The sequence below is a fragment of the Mustela lutreola genome, chromosome 15 (assembly GCF_030435805.1).
Source record: "Mustela lutreola isolate mMusLut2 chromosome 15, mMusLut2.pri, whole genome shotgun sequence".
NCBI lineage: Eukaryota > Metazoa > Chordata > Mammalia > Carnivora > Mustelidae > Mustela > Mustela lutreola.
Genome location: NC_081304.1, coordinates 3,307,666 through 3,325,594, shown reverse-complemented (window position 1 = coordinate 3,325,594; position 17,929 = coordinate 3,307,666). Strand labels below are relative to the sequence as shown.

Sequence of the window (17,929 nt, the reverse complement as noted above, 5' to 3'; positions counted from 1 at the left end):
TCTGAACCTTCGATCTGTGTGCGTAGGACCAAGCACCCCGCCTTCCCTGCACTGGGGCACAAGCCCAGAGAAGGGCTCCCGTGGACTCGGCCTGGGCTGAGACAGACCCCTGTGCAATTAAAATTCAGTGTGATTTTGGGAAATGCAGCAAGCTGTACAACAGAGCATTCCTTTCCAAACAGATGAGAAAATCAGTGTAGGGCGCCCAGGGTGCTGGTAGGGAGCACGGGGTGAGGGTCTAGAAGCTCCCTGGCGGTGGGATGCCTGGGCCAGGATGGCAGGGAGCAGGCAGATGGGAGGGTCCTGGGGCAAGAGGGGGCGGGGGGCGGGGGGCGGCCGGACGGAGACAGCCCGCCCCTTTGCGCTCTGCAGGAACACAGTGAGGCTGGGGTTGGGCGGGCTGGGCTGTGGGCCGGCGTCCAGAATCGATGGGAAAGGGCCGCGCTGGCCCGCAGCGCGTGAAGGACGCTGGTTTCTCAGAGATGTCGTTCACGGGGCAGATTTCAGAAAGCTACGTGCTCCGGACACCTGCCCAATCAAGGAGGCCTGCAGGACGCAACGCCGACGGCCACGCGACCCTTGGCAAGCCGCGAGGATGGGAGCTTGCTGCTGCTTCAGGGCCGGGCCCGGCCTCGTCCATCGCCCCGTGTCCGGGCCGTGCGCCCTGCCTTCGAGGGCGCGCACACTCAACTCCTCGTGGACGCCCCGCGGGCTCCCCTGGAGACGGACGTGCCGAAATCCCGCCGGGGAAGGCACCTCCCTGATCTCCGAGCACAGCCGGAGTTCGCCGCTCCTCTCGCAGGGGCCCAAGGCAGCTGCTGTTCCCTGCATCTCCTCAGAGGAAGACAGAGCCGCTCCCCGCGGACGTCCCTGCGCCCACAGGACAGGCCAGGCCACCAGCCGCCGAGCGGGACCGTCCTGCTCCCAGGCCGCCGCGGAGGAAAGAGGCCACAGAGTGCGGGGGTGCGGGGGCAGATCCGGACTTTATTTGCTGCGGCTCCTTGGTGCCGGTTTACAACGCAAAAAAACCAGAGGAACGAAAACAACTGCGATAATAATTATAATTTTTTTTAAAACCCTGTTAACAATTTTCAGTCATTTCTTTATATTTTATATTTTAACAAAACTTTTTTTAAACAAATACAAAATAATCTAAAAGGAGAGAAACTATACACGGATATTTACAGTCAGGTAAATAGACTAACACTGATCTGGTGCCCCTCGGGCTGTGCGGGAACCAGTGCAGGGGCGCGGCCGGCGGCGGGGCAGGCGGGCCCGGACACCCTCCGGTCCCCTTACGAGCTCCGGCACGAGCACGCCTGCAGCCGCTCTAGGGAGGGCCTGTAGGAGGGGGCCCCGAGAGTCCCCCCGCCAGCACCCCCGATCACGCCCTTTCACAAAGGCCATGTCCAGAGAGGCCCGCCTGCCCTAACGGAGCCGGAGGAGCCGGGGTCCCGCTGCCCGAGGAGACCGGCAGCTCTCCGCCTTCCTCCGAGGTGGTGCGTGTGCCGCCCGGTCCCGGGGGACGCGGTGGCACTGGGATGGCCTGAGCCGGCCGCTGCCTGGCCTGCACCGGCGCCGGCCTGACGAGCGGCGGGAGCGGCCCCGAGAGTCCCTGAGAGGACGGCGGGAGGACGCTGCGCTTCGTGGCTCCCTCCACGCCGTAAGTTAGGCCGTCGGGGAAGAAGGACGCGAGCCAGGCCTTGTCCCCCTCGCGCTCCGCCTGCCCCCGCCGGGCAGATGAAGCCCCCCCCAGTCCCCCACCCCCATATGGGAGACAGTAGTCCAGGTTGGGGCCAGAGTTGAGGCAGAAAAAGCTGAAGACCTAAGGTGATCAGGTAAGACCCGCTCCTTCCTCTAAAACGAGGACCGTAGCTCTGGGGGAGGAGGAGGAGACAGGCCTCGGGGACCGCCTTCCTCAGTTTTGGTTACTGGGTACTTAGCTCAAGGGAAAATGCTGACTTGGCATTTTGAAGCCCCACGAGAAGGAGCTTGGAAAGAGCAGAAACGGGAAAGCCCAGCGATTCTCCCTGCTCAGCGCCCCCAGCCCCCGGGACGGAGAAGCACCAGCCCCACCGCTGGCCCCCGGGGCCCGGCCTCACCCGCGTCCACCGCCCTTGGCCTCCGGCTGCCGAGAAGCCGGCTCCCACCAGCGGCTACCAGGGGGCTCCCACCCCGGCCCAGGCAGAACGCCTCTGGACTGCTCTACTTTAGCTTTTTCTCTCTTTAAAAAACAAAAATATATCTTTATAGTACGTGGCTTCTCTTCCGGACCACTCTTCTCCGAACACAGAATACACCGACGTGTGTTCACGGCGCAGGGCGGAAGGCCGCTTCACAGGGAAATGACCGAGAGGTAAACAGTTGGCTTCGAGCTCTGCTGTCACACCTGCCGAGCGGGAGACTTGCAAGGAGGCTGACGTGCCGAGAGGGGCCCCATTCTTTGGAGAGAGAAAGGCTCCCAAGCCCACGCCTGACAGGCGTCAGACCCCTCTCCCCCTGCAAACTCCTCCCCTTCTCCCACTTAAAAACAAATGGCAAAGCTGAAGCCAGTCTCTAGGAACTCAGGGTGATGCCCAGCAGGGGACAGCCCTGTCCGGCAGCCCAGCCCCCCACATCCGTGGGGGTGATGGGAGGAAGAGCCTGGGGCCTCTCACACCTCGCACGCCGGCGCCGCTCGCTGGGCAGGCTCAGTGTCTCTTCGTGGAGGAGACCTTCTTCTTCCGCGCTGCCAGCATCTCATAGAAAGGGTCCCTGCTGATGGCGGCCCTGGACACACAGAGGGAGAAAACAGACTGAGGGACAGAGCCAGGACATCACCCTGGACAGGCGCTTGCCAGCGGCCCTTGTGTCCCCTGCCACCTGACTGCCAAGGCCACATCAGTGGCATCAACCTTCACCATGTCTGTACACGACTTCCAGGACAAGCTCTGAGACCCACGGTACGGGCAACAAGGTCATTCTGGGCTGTTCGCTGCCCACTTCTACCTAACTGGGCTTCAGAACATGGTACTACACGCTCTTACCAGATGCCAGCCTGAGACAGTGTGTGACCTCAGTCCACAACGACAGCAAACGCCACATAATCGTGGCCCATGGCGGCCTGACACGTGCCACTCTGATGGCTGCCACGGTCGGAGCCAAGCAACTTCTGAGTCCCAGGTGCACCAGCCTGATAACTAAGACCACACGTGTCCATCCACACGGTCACGGGGCCTCAGGATGCGGCTGGCCAAGCCTGCTCGCGGCCACAGCCTGGCAGGGAGGGAGCCTCCATGTGCCCTGTCACTACTCCAGCACATGACAATGACAGCAGGGCCACCCCCGCACACCTGTCCTTCCCAACCGTCCAGCACGTGGTGCCGTGAGCCCCACTGACCACAGGCTCCGCGCCTCACCAGGTAAATGACAGGCCTGGCAAACAGACGGTGGCCTATCACCAGGGGTGACGTGTCCCCAACGAGGGTCTCCACAGCTCCCCGGGGCAGCTAGAACCGACAGTCCCTGGCACGCGTCCCAGGGACCTTGCCTCAAAGGCCTCAGTTTCAGTGTTGAGAGCCAAGGACATGGAGGCGCCGCTTGCCACACGGCGGTCAGGGGTACGTCTTGCTGGGTCGCGAGGCTCAGGCTGAAGACCGGTGCCGCCTCCATTGCTCCGGACGGGTCACCCGCCCTGCTGCACCTCAGCGCCTCATCTGTGAAACGGGGACCACCATGCTTCGCGGGCCACGCTGACGGGCGAGGCACTGGTCCCCGGAGCGCAGGAACACGGAGTGCAAATCCCGCCCCGGGCCCTGGCAGGACTGAGCCCGCCCCAGGGGACAGCGCGCACCTGCACTAAAGACAGGACAATCCCAAACGCAACTCTCCAGGACGCTCAGTGGCTCTGGCTGCAGGAGTAAGACCCCGTGACAGACGGAACACACAGCCGCAGACACACCGCAAAACAGCGCGCAGGGGCGGCTGTCACCGCCCCGTGCCACCGCGGGGAGACCCGGCGGGGCCCAGACAGTAACCGGCGCACACGGGTGCCTCACATTGCCTGGCCAGCTACTGCGACAGCAGCTGGTCACCCGACCTGAGAACTTACATCCCTTCCTTCGAGCCATATGCTGAAGATACACTTGACAAGGACACAAGAGTTAAGTGTTTTTAAAAAAATGCACTGTAAAAACGGAGTGCAGGACCCGTGACGGGGGGTCACTCGCCGGCTGGACGCCCCGGGCATGGCCACTCCTCTGCCCAGACCTCGGGTCACGGCCCTAAAGTTTTCAACTAAATTCATTAGTTACCACGTGACGTGGTACCGGTTTCCACGTGCAACAGAGTGAGTCAGTGTGTCCACACATCGCCCACGGCCCGTCACGCACGGCAGGCTCTGCAGTCTCATCGCTGGTACCGACTCCGGGACACTGGGCTGCCTCGTCTATGAGTGAGGGTCAGAGAGCTCACATCGAGGAGGGGAGCTGCCGGGGTCACCCCACGACCCTGCCTCACCCCAAAACGTCCCAGCAGTTATCCCCATCCCACCGAAGGGGCAGGAGGGGTGCCCGTCTCCGGGGAGGGGGAGGCCCAGGGTCTGGCAGGAGGCCGGGCAGGTGCCTGCATCAGAGGGAACTCAGCACTGGGCAGCCTGACCCCAGCCCCTCTGTTCAGGCCAGGACTTCCAAGGAGACAGCCAGGAGCCCCCACGGGTCCTTCTTCATTCCCCGCCTGCTGTTTAACCCTGGCCAGACCCTGTAGTGGCTTCAGCAGCGATACCAAAACACACCCCAAACTTGAGGGCTCCCCCTTAGGAACAGGCTGTGGCCACGGCAGGAGCATGACCGTCCCGGGGAGTGGGGAGTCCGCAGGGCCTTGGTCACCCAGTCGGGGTGGCCTCCTGGCCTCTGGGGAAGTCACACACTCTCAGAACAAACTGCCACCAAGACAAGCAGCTACACCATTCCCTCGGGGTGCGACAGCCACGTGGACAGACTTCGTGGAAGTCCCAGGGAGGGAGAAGACAGCTGTAGACCGTCATCACCCTCACGCTGTGCAGCTCAGCTGAGCCCCGCGTGTCGCGGCTCTGTCTACACCCGAGGAAGCCTAAGAACCCTCCTCCCCGCAGGAGAGACCCTCAGCCTCCCCACAGACAGCGGTCAAGGGTGGGGGGGTCTATTCCATGACCCCAGAGCGTGGCCATGGGACTCCGGGCAGCTTCTTAATCTGTCAGTGGGACAAGACTCCCCGGAAATGATGAAACATTAGGACTGCTGTCTCCATGGAGCTGCCATCCTGGCCGTGAGGCCTGCCTCCTAAGACGCAGACCGCCCGGTGAACAGACGGCTCTGCTGCCTAGAAGGGACCCACGAGGGCCACTCCCAGAAGCCCAGACCCGAGGCGCGCTCGCAAACGTGCTGCCACGGCCACACGTGTAGGGTCTGCTGGAAAGCAGTCTGGAAGTCCGGTCAGACTGTGCCCCGAGGCTCTCCCTCGCGGGCCCGGAGCAGGGCGGGGGTGCACGCAGCAGCCGGAGCGGTAGGCGTGCGAGCCGGCAGCGGCCGGAGCGGTTCGTGTGCGAGCCGGCAGCGGCCGGAGCGGTAGGCGTGCGAGCCGGCCGCGCCGCTTGGGGGCCACCCGCCCGCCCGCAGGTCACCTACTTGATGCACTTGATCCACTCCTCCTTCTCCTCCGGCGTCGGGGCCGAGATGCGGTACACGGTGTGGTTCCCCTCCACCACCCGCCCGTCGGCCTCCGTCTTGCAGGCCTTGATCACTTGGTCTTTATTGTCGGGGATGTAAAGCTCAAAGCAGTTCTGAGAATCACAAGAGAGAGGACGGGGGGTCAGAGATCCGAGGCAGCCGCTGACCAAGAACAAAACGCGCTTCTCCCCGCCGAGGGCTCCCGCTCTGCCCTCTATAGAGCCCGGGCACACGTTTCCTGGGAGAGCCTCGCGGGACAGCGGAGCACGAGGTGGTGGGTCACCAGCCTCCTCAGCAAACACACCAGCCTCGTGTCTGTCCGCTCCACTCCCAACACACCGAGAACACGCACACTTTCTAGAGCCCACCCTGCGGCCCTGGCGCACCCCAAACAAACGGGAGGCATCTGCAAGGCGCCCGGAGGTCCTAACACGAGCGGCCCAGCCGGAGTGCCTGCCGCGGCCTTGTAAGAGCGACAGTTGCACCCCCGCGGGACTGTCCACACGTGACACTGAAGCATGTGGACAGAACAAAGAGGTCACGTACAGCCTCATCTCTGGCTTGAACCCTAACGATAATTTTAAAGTCAGACCAAATTAGAGGGATGACCCTACTTTCAGTTTCAAGTAAATCTGGGCAATTTCCGTCTTTTTCAAAGAGCGGCGGCCCCACTCGCTCTGTCCTCTCCCGCGCCCCAGACACTTACTGGCTTTTTGGAGTCCTCCACCTCCCGGATACTCAGATTCTCCAAAGGGATGATCCCGCGGGGCTCCTTGTCCTGGAGAACAGTTACGGACAGAACGACGTCACTGCCGGGTCAGGGGCACGCAGCCCACCGCATCCCTGACCCACACGTGACCCAGGCCCTTCGGCTCTTCTCCCGGAGCCCACACCTCGGCGCCAGGGCCCACACCCCATGTTCTACAATCAGAAGAGGGCCAGGGAGCGTCTGGGTGCACGGATCCCTGTGACCAGGGCCTCTGCAAGGAGGACACCCAGGGCAGACTCAGCGCATGTCCCGGAAGACGGCACGTGTCCCGGAAGAGCCCGCGGGAGGCCCTCCAGCAGGGAGCACGCCCGGCTCGCTCACCCCGAAAACCCCCTCGCCTCTCTGCCTGGATCCCGTGTGCATCTCTTCAGCTTCTGGTCCGGGGCCGGCAACCCCAGAAAGCCCCGGGCTCGGGCCGCATGCCCTGCTCCGTGCCGGCAGCACCCGGGAGGGTGGTGTGTGTGACCTCACGACCTCCTGCCCTGCTGTCCCCCTCGCCAGACAGGAGGCTCTTCAACGACAAACTGCCTTCCTGACAGCTCCACTCCTGCCCGCAACAGAAGAGCCTTGGCGGGCCCTCTCCCCCACAGCCCTCCCCCGCCCCCGAGTGTCCCATGTGAGTGAAGGTCGCCGCAGGCACACTTTACACATTCCCTCTGGGACATCCTGCCAGCCCAAGGTCATTCCAATGTCATGGCGTAGCTGGGCTAAGCCTCGGCACTGAGCTCCCTACGACAAACATCCCCGTGGCCCTGTGCTCTCTCCATCCGCAGACGCAGGTCCCTCTTCCTTTTCGGGGACAGCCCCGTCATCAGTGGCATCTCTGAACGCGCAGGTGCCGGACGCAGTACTGGGACCGTTGTTCTCTGTCCCGCACAACGGCTTCCTCTCCCCTAATTGTCCGCAAACTTGTCTTTTCCAGATACGAGCTGTGACGGTCTCGAACCTTCCCTGTGTGACAGTGATTTTAGTCCTGGGTCCCCTGTTCACTCCTTATAATTTTTACTTACTACGTAACTGTCCGTCACAGTCTACATATCACGCTGTGTCTGGCCCCTTCCAGGGTCTCGGGAGAGAGCAGGGAGCGGAGGCCAGGGCAATCTCACACACTCGCCGCGCCCTGGCTCTCTGCTGGGACCGCAGACGTCCGCGCGGGGGTGGGCGGGCTGTTGGCGGGCGCGCTACCTGTGGACGGCTCTCCCACCGAGTGCCCAGTCCGGAGCCCCACGGCCACTGCGGAGACCGAGGCCTGCTTCCTCATGCACCCGTCTCACCAGCTCCTACCCAGCAGCAGGCTTTACTGCTCGCCGATGGGAAGAGGGAGAAAATCCTACTCCGTTTGCGTCTCCCGGACTCAGGGCAACAGGCAGGCGGCGGGGCTCTGTGGGGAAGGGCCCCTCCACTCAGGGCCCCAAGCTATGGCCTCTGTCCCTGCTCTCAGTCGCTGCGCTGCACTAGGCGGAGGTCACTCTGCCTTCACCAGCTGCCACCCTCCACTTCCTGACCTCAGATTTCCCGCAGTGTGTCAGGAGGTTCTGAGTGGAAGCTCAGCCACCGTCTCAACTCAGAGGCCCCTGCGTCTGCAGAGACCCATCCTCTGTTGTCTCTGGCCTGACACAACGCTGGCTGCTGCTGAAGGGGGCGTGGGACTCGGGCGATGCCCCCGCAGTCCACACCGTGAAGAACCACGGCATTCGGGACTCTCACCATCACCCTGGGCCCGCTCCAGAACTCAGGGCACACTGCATAGTCGCCAGTGTTTTGTTCCGTTTTACTCCAAAGAATAGTGAAAAAAAAAACCCCAAAGAGGCTCGGATGCCACTATCCACAGGTCTTTGAGAAAAAAGACAAACTACGGCCCGGGCAGAAGTGGGAGCATAAAGGAATGTGCTCCGGGGGGAAAAGGTGAGAAAATCACTGACTGGCCCAACAGGCAGTCCTTGAGGGCAGGTGACGCCCTCACGAGCCAATCCCCACTCCCAGCACGAGAAGCTCTGTTCGCACGGTGTCGGTGTGGGGGACACGCCTCACTCAGGCGCGCGCCAGGGTCCTGGTTCCTTCCCAGACTCGCATCCGGGGCTTCCACTTATCACATAAGTTCCTCCGTGCTCTACACGTGTCAGACACGACTTTTCCAAATCTCCACGATCCCACGGGATCCGTGACCTCTACTCAGTGAAGACCTATGTCAGGACACAAGCCCCACGCAGTCGAGCAGGACGGACACGTGAGAGGGATCGAGGGACAGCGGGGTGGCCAGTGTGAGCCCAGCCGGCCAGGCATGCTGGGTGCTGCACCAGAGGCAGCGCTGATGACCGTCGTATTTTCTCAGTTTCACTCTCACCATGTCTTACTACGAAACAGACTCACACGTATCTATCTGCATCACGACTGCGTCCCCTCTGAAAGCCCACAGACCTTCCACGGACGAAGCAACCAGACTCCAGGTAATCCTGACTTCTCCCGCTTCACTTCACTTCCTCCTCCGCTATTACATCTTTCCCTCCTGGGCCGCGTCTCCCGAATCTGGAAAACCTGAATTCTCCACGCGGTGACTTTCATCGCCCTTTCAAGGGGCGACAGATTCCTTCTTGGCACCTGACCATGTTCCCGGTTTCCAGCCCGGCTCTCAGCTCCATCTGAATGCCGCGCGCGATGCAGGGCTGCCGCCTTCTCCTGCCCCGGTCCAGAGCTAGAGGTTGTCCCCACCATCCTCAGGGCCCCTGACTCGGGGGGCTGTCCCAGCTCTTTCTCTTTACCTCAAGTCTCCTGCCAGCCCTCCCCAGGGCATCCCCTAACCACACCTGACTGGAGTCGTGTAACACGGAGGCCTGATCCACCCCAGTCCGCAGTGGACCAGCAGATGCTCACCGTCGTGTATTCGAAGTAGTAAAGGCAGTTGTCGGTCAGAATAAACCAGCGTCGTTTCCAAGTCTTGACCCTGCCACCTGCAGAGCAAACAGAGATGCACGTCGGACAGGAGCCAACGGGCCTGCACAGGCTCCGTAACACAGAGCCCCCGGAGAGCACGAGGGAACAGGAAGCGAGGGGCAGGGCACCCAGAGGACACGGAGACCATGGCAAGATTTACATCAGTAACAAGACACAGAGCCAAAACAGAAGCACCTTTCACAGAGTGAAAGTCTGTGGGAACAGGCAGAGCAAGCAAGTCGGGTGGCGCCTGGAGATGAGCTCAGGAGAGTGGGATGAGAGCATGGCGTAGGGGAGGGCCCCGGGCGAGGAGGACACGCGGGGCACGTCTGACCAGGCTGGAGCGGCGCCAGCGGGAGCGTCGAGGGGTGGAAATGGGCCCACGGAGGACGGAGAGGGGAGGGGTCAGCTCCGGTCCCAGCTACACTGTGAGGGCGCCCAGCCCAGGGTTCGTCAGATGTGTCAACCCCTTCACAATCAAAATCTAGAGATTTCCTGGAATGTGGAACCCAAACTCCTGGGGTTTCACCCTCTACCCTACCTTGCTGATTATAGTGCACTTCTGTATGGCTTTCAGGCCCTGGGCCAGTGTCCTACAAATGACATCTCCCCAGAGTCCTGGAGGAGACAAGGCGGAGTTCCCGGATCGGGGAGGAACCCACCAGTGAGTGGGAGAAGTCCTCGGGAGCCTTTCCGAGCCCGAACTTCTCACCTGAAGCGCTGACCACTGAGCTAGGGGAGGGGCGCGCAGGCCAAGGGAGCACGGACAGTGGGGCCGTGAGCCCCAAAGGGCCTCTCCGTCCTCTCTAACGTCTCCGTGAAACAGCAGGGCTGGGGCCGAGAAGCTATGCTCACACTGGGGAGGGAGGCTCGGTGGCGGGCTGTTTCAGTGAAGCGGCCTCCCGCTCCCCTTGAGGCCATAAGCCGGACCTCGTCTTGGTCTGCTTATGTCGGGGCAAGGGGCAGCTTTCTGAATGTGAACCACACAGAAGTCATGCAAAGGCCTTCCTGTGTTACGACACGCACGCCACTGTGCGCACTTCTTACTGCCTTGACAGACTATGCTCTTCTTGCTAAGACTTAACCTCCAGAGAACATCACTTCTCCGATCTTTGCAGACAGGCCCACGGGCTGCGGAGCTGGTATGACCTTAGTCCTGCTTTGTCTCCCGTCCCTCAGCACAGGCAGCTGAGCTGAGAGCAGGGGCATGCTGCCATGTAACGGGTCTCCTAACGGGACATGACGGCTGGAGCGCTGCACAGAACAACACAGAGAGGTGCACCCAGCCCTGGTCCTGGCATCGAGCAGAAAGCCTGCTGGACTTCTCAGTCCGTTTCTCAGCTCTGTGTAGGGCCCAAAGTGTCGGGGAGGTTATGTGATCGATCGTGAACTGCACAGACCCAGGGTACGGAGGCCTTTGCTGCTGGCCCACACGACTGCCCACCTGCCGAGGCCCGGTGCGGGGGCCGGCCCTCCCACCAGCAGCGATCTGCCAGTTGATGAGAGCATGTGCCTCTGGTCCCTAAGGCCCTAGGGCATGAATTCAGGAAGAAACCACAGATGGAAATATGACATGCGTGTGGAAAATGGGAAAGGCTGGGCAGGACCAAAACAGATGAGGAAGAAAAAGACGACAAGGAATCTACTTAGAACGGGAACCGAAATGGTATAAAAAGGAACACCCCGCCCCCACCCCAGAGCCTGAGAAATCAGCTCTTCTACCTCTCAGACCTTTATCCCCACGCAGGGCTCCGAACACTGGACACCTCAACCCATGCTGACTCCCATGCACTCCCCCCACAGGACCACCCGGGGGCCCTCGGGGCTTAGGAGGTCGTGGGGGGGGGGTCAGATGTGACAAAGAGGAAGGTGGAAGGAAATCTAGGAGGAAAAGCCAAGCTGGAAAGATCCCCTCCCTGATTACAAAAGCTGGATGATGTCCCCTGGCAATTGGCTGCGTTACCGAGACCTCTGCTGTGAGAGGCATCACGGTGGCCCAGGGGAGCATGTCCATGTTGAAGGAAACAGACATGAAACAAGCAGACAGACCAATGCGCGCACCTAGGACAGTCCCTGTGGAACTCACAGGACCTCTCCCACCCCCGAGGCGAAGGCCAGGCGTTGGCTTCCCTAGCGCTGACGAGACCCCAAACGTGCTAAGGACAGATCTCTCTGTGTGCGGCTCTCCGGGCAGGTAGTGCTGGAGCACACGCCTGAGGGGCTCGTCCTCCAGGAACATAAGCCCAAACCAGCGAATGGAGAGGAGAGACCAACAACGTAACTAAGAGGCCAATTTGGGGGTTTTAACAATACTCACTGGAAGAGAGGAGGGAGAAAAACACAACGGAACATGAAATACGGAGCTCAGGTTGCAACACCCTCCCTAACACCTAGGACTTCTGGGGTGGGCTTTTGGTGTTTATCTTCCCCCGCCCCCAAACTTGGCATCCTTTGAGTTTAGGAGATGCCACTTCCCTGTCCCATGCAAAGGCAAATGTCCCAAGCTGTCTCCTTTACTTCCTGTTCTGGCGTGCTTTCTGATCAGGGCCTATGAGAAGCACGTGGTGCCGGAAAGCCAAACCTTCCCTCTCTTCCTCCTCTTCAGAAATCACTGTAATTCACAGATGTGGTCAATTTGAACGCGACACATACAGAATATGCCTGGCCGACGTTTCCAAGAGAAAATTCAGTGAATACTTCTCTGCTTTTAGAAACCCACTTAGTATGTTTTCTTGCACTACCGCATTCAGTAAGTTTAAATTACTGCGCGGCCTGGTGCCCAGCTGTCTGATGCACTCTGCCCTAGTCCTAAAAGGGAAACCATGAACCCCTGATCCTGGCCAGTTCCCTAGGGACTGTACAGTAAGTTAGAAGCAGCAGTAACACTACCACCAGCAATTAAAAAACAAAATAACCAAAAATAACAAAGTAAGGAAACGCTGTAGCAAGTACAGTGGCCTTGGCAGAGCGAGCGAGCAGGCTTGGGGTTACATACCTCCTGGAGTTTGGGACAAGGAAAAGGAGAGCCAAAATCATGGAAACATACAAATGAGGGAGAAAAGAAAATTAAAACAAAGAAATTAAACCAAACTCCTTAATCTTAAAGTGCAATGTATTAGTCATTCCCCTCTACCCCGGGGGAGCCAAACATAAAGTCACTAAGCAGGCGAACGCCACTGCTGGCACGTGAGTGGGGAAGCCTGTTTCACCTGCCACACGCTGCCCAGGGAGGGCGGGCTCTGCAGCACTCTCGGAAGCCTGGCCCCAAAGATGCTGCAGAGCCGTGCTCACAAAGCTAAGGTTTATTAGTCTATTCAGAATCCAGAGCTAAGGGAGGAAAACCGGGGGGAATTTCATGTCTTCCTGCAGACGGCTGTCACTTTTTAAGGTGTGTGTAGGAATGCACACACATATTCCCATGAATGCATACGTACATATGTGTGCACACAAGAATACACATTCTTACACGGACACACACACACAGCTGCAGATGGCCGGAAACCTGCCTTCTGCAGCACGTGGGTACACAGGGGTGATCCTAAGTGGCTACGATGAAAACACGGCAGAACGAGTTCGGGGTTTAGGGGAACTTTAGAAAAGGCAATGCAATGACCTAAAAGCAAGTCCCACATTTTGTTAATTTTTTTTCCTTTTAAAAATATGGGATGCCTCATGAATTTACATGTCATCCTGGCACAAGAGCCAAGATCATCTCTGCACTGGTCTAATTTTAGCATCTGGGCTGTCAAAGCTAACACTCAGCATTGGCATTTGAACAAACTTCACTGGAGGGAGTAAGTCCGAGCTTGGGTGTACTTTCTAAATTTCGAGTCGTTTTCCTTTCCATCCACTTGGCAGGAAAGGTGCAGGGCAAGATGGCTGTCTCTGAGCTTAGCAACGGTTTTCAAGGATTCTATTGGCTTAAAAACCTGAGAAATGTTGACCAACTCAAGAGGGGAGTCAAACCTCCAACTGGGAAGTGGTGCTTTAAGGAGAATTTATGAAGGAGTCCTTATATGGAAACACGAGGACTTGGGATACATTTTTTAAAGAACATACATCCTACTGCTACCTGAACTTATTTAAAAAGACTCCATTTCAGCACTTCCCAGAAGGGTCAGTCATTGCCAAGAGAGAAGTGACTTCTAACTGCCCCAGGGCTGGAGGCTGAAACGGTAGCAGGCAGTCATCCCCACGAGCACCCCGGGTGATGAGGGAACCCATGCATCAAAAGGCCAAGGCCGAAGAAAACAGAGGACAGTATCCTCTCAGGGCCAAAAAAAAGTGCCGATGATGACCAGGGGCTCTCCCTGTGCTCTGGAACAATTATTGAAATAACCACATGTGGGCACAAACGTCATGAAAACCCTACTTTTCCTTTCGGTCACTCTCTCACCTCTAGGCATGACGGCAAGTCTAAGCGAGTAAGCTCACTTTTGGCCAAGGGAAGAGGAACACTTTTTAAAAATTGTTCTAAATGAGCAGAATCGTGGAAGTGGCTGATCTGAGTTGGCAGGGAGGTTTTGGGGGGTGGGGGACCGCTGCCCGGGGACGAGTGAGAGCGCTGTGGGTCGCAGTGCAGCCAGGGGCTGGGTTTTGCCATGCACGCTGCCCGGGGGGAGCCGGATGCAGAGGTGGTGATGACGCGCTGGGGTGGGGGGGAGGCGGGAGCGCCAGCTACGAGCCTGTGTGATGGGAAGTAGAGAGATGGACACGGCCGGCCACCCTCCCGGGGACCAAGAGGGCAGAGAAAGGAAAGGACCAGGTTCTCCAGGGATTGGCTTGACACAAAACCCGGCCAATCAATTCCAGGGTAAACACCTGGCGTGCAAACCCGCAGGAGCACATCTGTGCAGGGGGAGTCCGCGCCCAGCAGTAGCCCTACGTCCCACGGGGGCACTGCCCGCATGCTCCTTTCCGGAGGCGGGTCTCGTTAGAATCCCAGGAGTTCACACCACCGTCTGGCTGCAGCGCCTCCTGCAACCTCCCCCCACCTCCTTGCAGCACGTGCACGTGCACGAGCTCGCACACACCCTTTCTCTCCGTTTCTGTGCCGGGAGCCCCGACCCAGAGCGCGCTACTCACCGAGTTTCAATAGCCAGCCTTCCCGGTCTGGGTTGAAGAACGTGTGAGTGAGGTCATTCCCATCATCCTCTGGGATTTTAAAAGGCTCGTTTTTTATGCTCTCATACAGATTCTGGGGTAAAAGATGACACTGCATGTCTCTGGTTCTACAAACATCTCTGCGCGCCCTCCCCCTCCTCTTGTTCATTCACTGTGCGTGGGTGATGTGCGTGCCTTTGTCGGGCACTGCAAGCAGAAGAATATGGCGAGCTCTGCCTTCAGGCTGCTCGTGTGAAGGCAGAACTAACGTGCCTGATGGATAATTAAGAAAGAAAGCAGCCGGGACGCCTGGGTGGCTCAGTTGGTTGGATGACTGCCTTCGGCTCAGGTCATGATCCCGGAGTCCCAGGATCGAGTCCCACATCAGGCTCCCAGCTCATGGGGAGTCTGCTTCACTCTCTGACCTTCTCGTCGCTCATGCTCTCTCTCACTGTCTCTCTTTCAAGTAAATAAATAAAATCTTTAAAAAAAAAAAAAAAAAGAAAAGAAAAGAAAGCAGCCTAACTTGCACTCGCACTTTCAGTTTCAAACTTCTAAACCACTTCCCCTCCCGATTCCCTGGCTGGGTCTCATGACCCATTTTGTGCCGGCATTCCCGCAGTTAAACAAGTTCTATGAGCAGACCCCTGGCGGAGCACAGGGGTCCCAAGTTCACCGTCTCCGGGCTTCGAGTGTGCTCACCCGGAGCAGCTCCTCGGGCAGGTCTCCGCCGTCGTTGATGCCGCGATTCATGGCGATGAACCTCTCCACGGTGGGCTTATCTTTGACGTTGGGGTTGTGCAGGCTGGTGTTCAACATGATGATGGCAAATGAGAGGACGTAACAAGTATCTAAAGAGAAAAGCAGCAAGAGGATCAGAAACACCCGCCGGAAGGATCACAAATGTCCAACGCAATCAAGACTAACGGCCACGCTGTCAGGAGGAGGAGACGACCGCGCACGCCTGGACCCCGGCTAACTGAAATTATACGCCGCGAACCGAAAACAGCCAGGCACCGAGAAGTGCATCAAGCATCCAAGACTGAAAACAATCTGAAAAACAACACGATGTATAACAAAGAAAATACAAAATATCTATGACGCCACTGCCCGGCAACAACTTATTTTGCTTTTATTACAGGAACGGTGGGTGCAGCGCATCACAAATGGAGCTCACAGATGCGCCCTCTTAACAGACCTGGAATCAAACAGAGACAGAGCTTTGAGTCCTGCTTTCCTGCCGCTCCTATTAGCATTTCCCCAGGTCAATAAAGCCTCGTTTCAAACGCGTACTTTCTATGTTTTTAATTCCGACATGAAACTGAAGGACGGCAGACCCGCGGAGCACCGGCGCTTCAGTGCACGCTCGCTTGAGGACATTGCACGCCACCCCGCGCCCAGCCCCACAGACGCACTCCCCACCGGTCACGGCCGGTTAGTGTCCCCGCACTTCGACGCTCTACTTATCAAACTTGCAGTTACAAAGTAAGCGGGCCACAGAGATGCAGAACACGATCTTTAATAGGTGCACACGGCCTGCCTCTCAGCTACTACATCGTCCATTCCCACCCCGCGCTCCTACTCCCTGGCCTTCTGGATCACTTCCGACTCTTCGCGATGCCAGCTACCGTTTAAATCCATGTTCTTGGCATGAACCCAGGTCCTGTTGTTTCGGAAACTACCTAGTACCAGGAAAGACACCCGTAAGAAACGCTGGCCATCGGCGGGACCTGCGGCCACCCTACCTGTGGACTGGAACACGCCGTGGTTGCACTGGCAGTAGCGCTGCGCGAACGCCTCCATCATCCGGTCGATCTTCTGGGCCTCTCCCGGTAGCCGGAAGCTCCACAGGAACTGCCTGAGTGGGAAGGACAGGCGTGTCGCTGGGCAGGGACTCGGGGACACCACTCCCTTCTCTGGGAACGGGGGCAGCATTTCCCATGGGTTTTAGTACAAAGGGGTGACAGGGGACCCACTGGGCCAGGGCTTCTGCTCCCGCAGCTCTGAGCAGGTGTGAGCTTACAGTTCTACACCGCGGTTCTCTTAGTTAAAGGTACAGTATTGAAGAAAATGTGAAAAATTAAGGTTTTCCTATATAAGAGAATGGTTCTCCTCCTCAGACCAACACACAAGACTGAGATAGAAATAACACTCAGGCTGATGAGTGCCCGTCTCCAGAACAGAAGATGAGGCAGTGGAAAGAGATTTCCTATCAGCACTTTCACAGCTGATCCCCTTAAGTCCCAGAGAGACCCGAGACCAACAGGTCTCACGGCGCATCACTCTCACTGATCCAAACAGCAACACAGAACACCCCTGGCAGCGAGGGCACCGAAGGGCGGTGTCTCAGAAGATTTTGTAAAAAAAAATGGGGACACCCGGAGGGTTCAGTCGGCATCCTGGTTTTGGCTCATAAGCTGGAGCCCACCTAGGGCTGCACACCCAGCCTGGAGTCCGCTTGGGGTTCTCATCCCCTTGCCCTCAACACTCCCCAGCCTTTGCACGTGTGTGTGTGTATGTGTGTGTGTACACCTCTCTCAAATAAATCTTTTAAAAAAAGACAATTAAAAATGAGAATTCACTCTAAGACGAAGTGAACAGCTACTGACTTCCTACTCTAGGGCAGGGATTCAAGCATTTTCTACAGGGAAAATTGGAAAAATTTCAAAATATAAACATTCACCAATTTCCCAGTGAAATTTCCCAAATGAAAGACATGAGGAGGAGTTGTGTAGAATTTGCCTTCAGGATATGCTGTCATTCTGTTCTCTTTAACCAACCAGTCCTCTCGGCCATGAGTTCTTCGGGATGTCCGAGAGAGCCCTCAAAACCTCCTTCCATCAAAACGCCACACAGGACAGACGCGGCATCGAGGCCTGCCTCTCCCACCTTCCGGGGCGCCCTCCTTAAGCGCACTCACCGTAGCGCCTGGACGAGGTTAAGGTCAGTGAACTCATGCAACTCCACAAATGCGTGAAGAACCTGGATATTAAACTCGTCTCTAACAGGAAAAACAAAAGACAGGGGCGGGGAGCGGAAGTCAGACCCTGAGCCTGAGAACCCGCACCGTCCAGCCCCACCAGGCACTTTCCACGCTGAGTCCCGTGGTCCCGCAGGCTCCACGCACAGCAAGGAAGAGACCCACATTCCTCTCTCCCCGCACCTCCGGACACCAGCCACTGTGCCCCAGGACAGAACTCCCCCTGGAGACCTGAGCATGCCAGAGCTCCTGACCAGACGGCTCTGCCCCCCGTCTGGCGAGGCCTCACCTCTCCCCCAGGTAGTCGCCGATGGCAGTCTTGTTGAGCCCCTCCCCTTTGTACAAGAACTGGGCGATGTCCTCGCAAGTGTTCTTCAGCAGGTCGTTCTCTATTAAGAACTGGATCCCCTAGAAGAGACAAGGATGCCGATGGCACTTGCCCTGGAAACCTCCAGAACAGAG

At 58.2% G+C, this 17,929-nt stretch overlaps 1 protein-coding gene and 1 non-coding gene across 6 annotated transcripts in view; both read right to left on the bottom strand.

Annotated features, from left to right (window-relative positions):
- Positions 1 to 964: 964 nt before the first annotated feature.
- The window catches only part of CYTH1 (cytohesin 1), a 78,835-nt gene continuing 61,870 nt past the window's right edge, over positions 965 to 17,929 (bottom strand). For 3 of the 5 annotated variants that reach the window (XM_059149391.1, XM_059149389.1, XM_059149392.1), the window contains exons 5-13: positions 17,757 to 17,875; positions 17,408 to 17,488; positions 16,233 to 16,345; positions 15,190 to 15,338; positions 14,469 to 14,581; positions 9,325 to 9,403; positions 6,391 to 6,462; positions 5,643 to 5,797; positions 965 to 2,769 (exon numbers count right to left, since the gene is read on the bottom strand). In XM_059149391.1, the coding sequence (XP_059005374.1) occupies positions 2,691 to 2,769; positions 5,643 to 5,797; positions 6,391 to 6,462; positions 9,325 to 9,403; positions 14,469 to 14,581; positions 15,190 to 15,338; positions 16,233 to 16,345; positions 17,408 to 17,488; positions 17,757 to 17,875 (960 nt within the window). In that variant the 3' untranslated portion in view covers positions 965 to 2,690. The remainder of the gene's footprint in view (positions 2,770 to 5,642; positions 5,798 to 6,390; positions 6,463 to 9,324; positions 9,404 to 14,468; positions 14,582 to 15,189; positions 15,339 to 16,232; positions 16,346 to 17,407; positions 17,489 to 17,756; positions 17,876 to 17,929) is intronic. The other 2 variants (XM_059149387.1, XM_059149388.1) reach the window with 2 other exon arrangements.
- Positions 13,039 to 13,142, bottom strand: LOC131817205 (U6 spliceosomal RNA). The gene has a single exon (XR_009348393.1). It is a non-coding gene; the product is annotated as a U6 spliceosomal RNA (small nuclear RNA).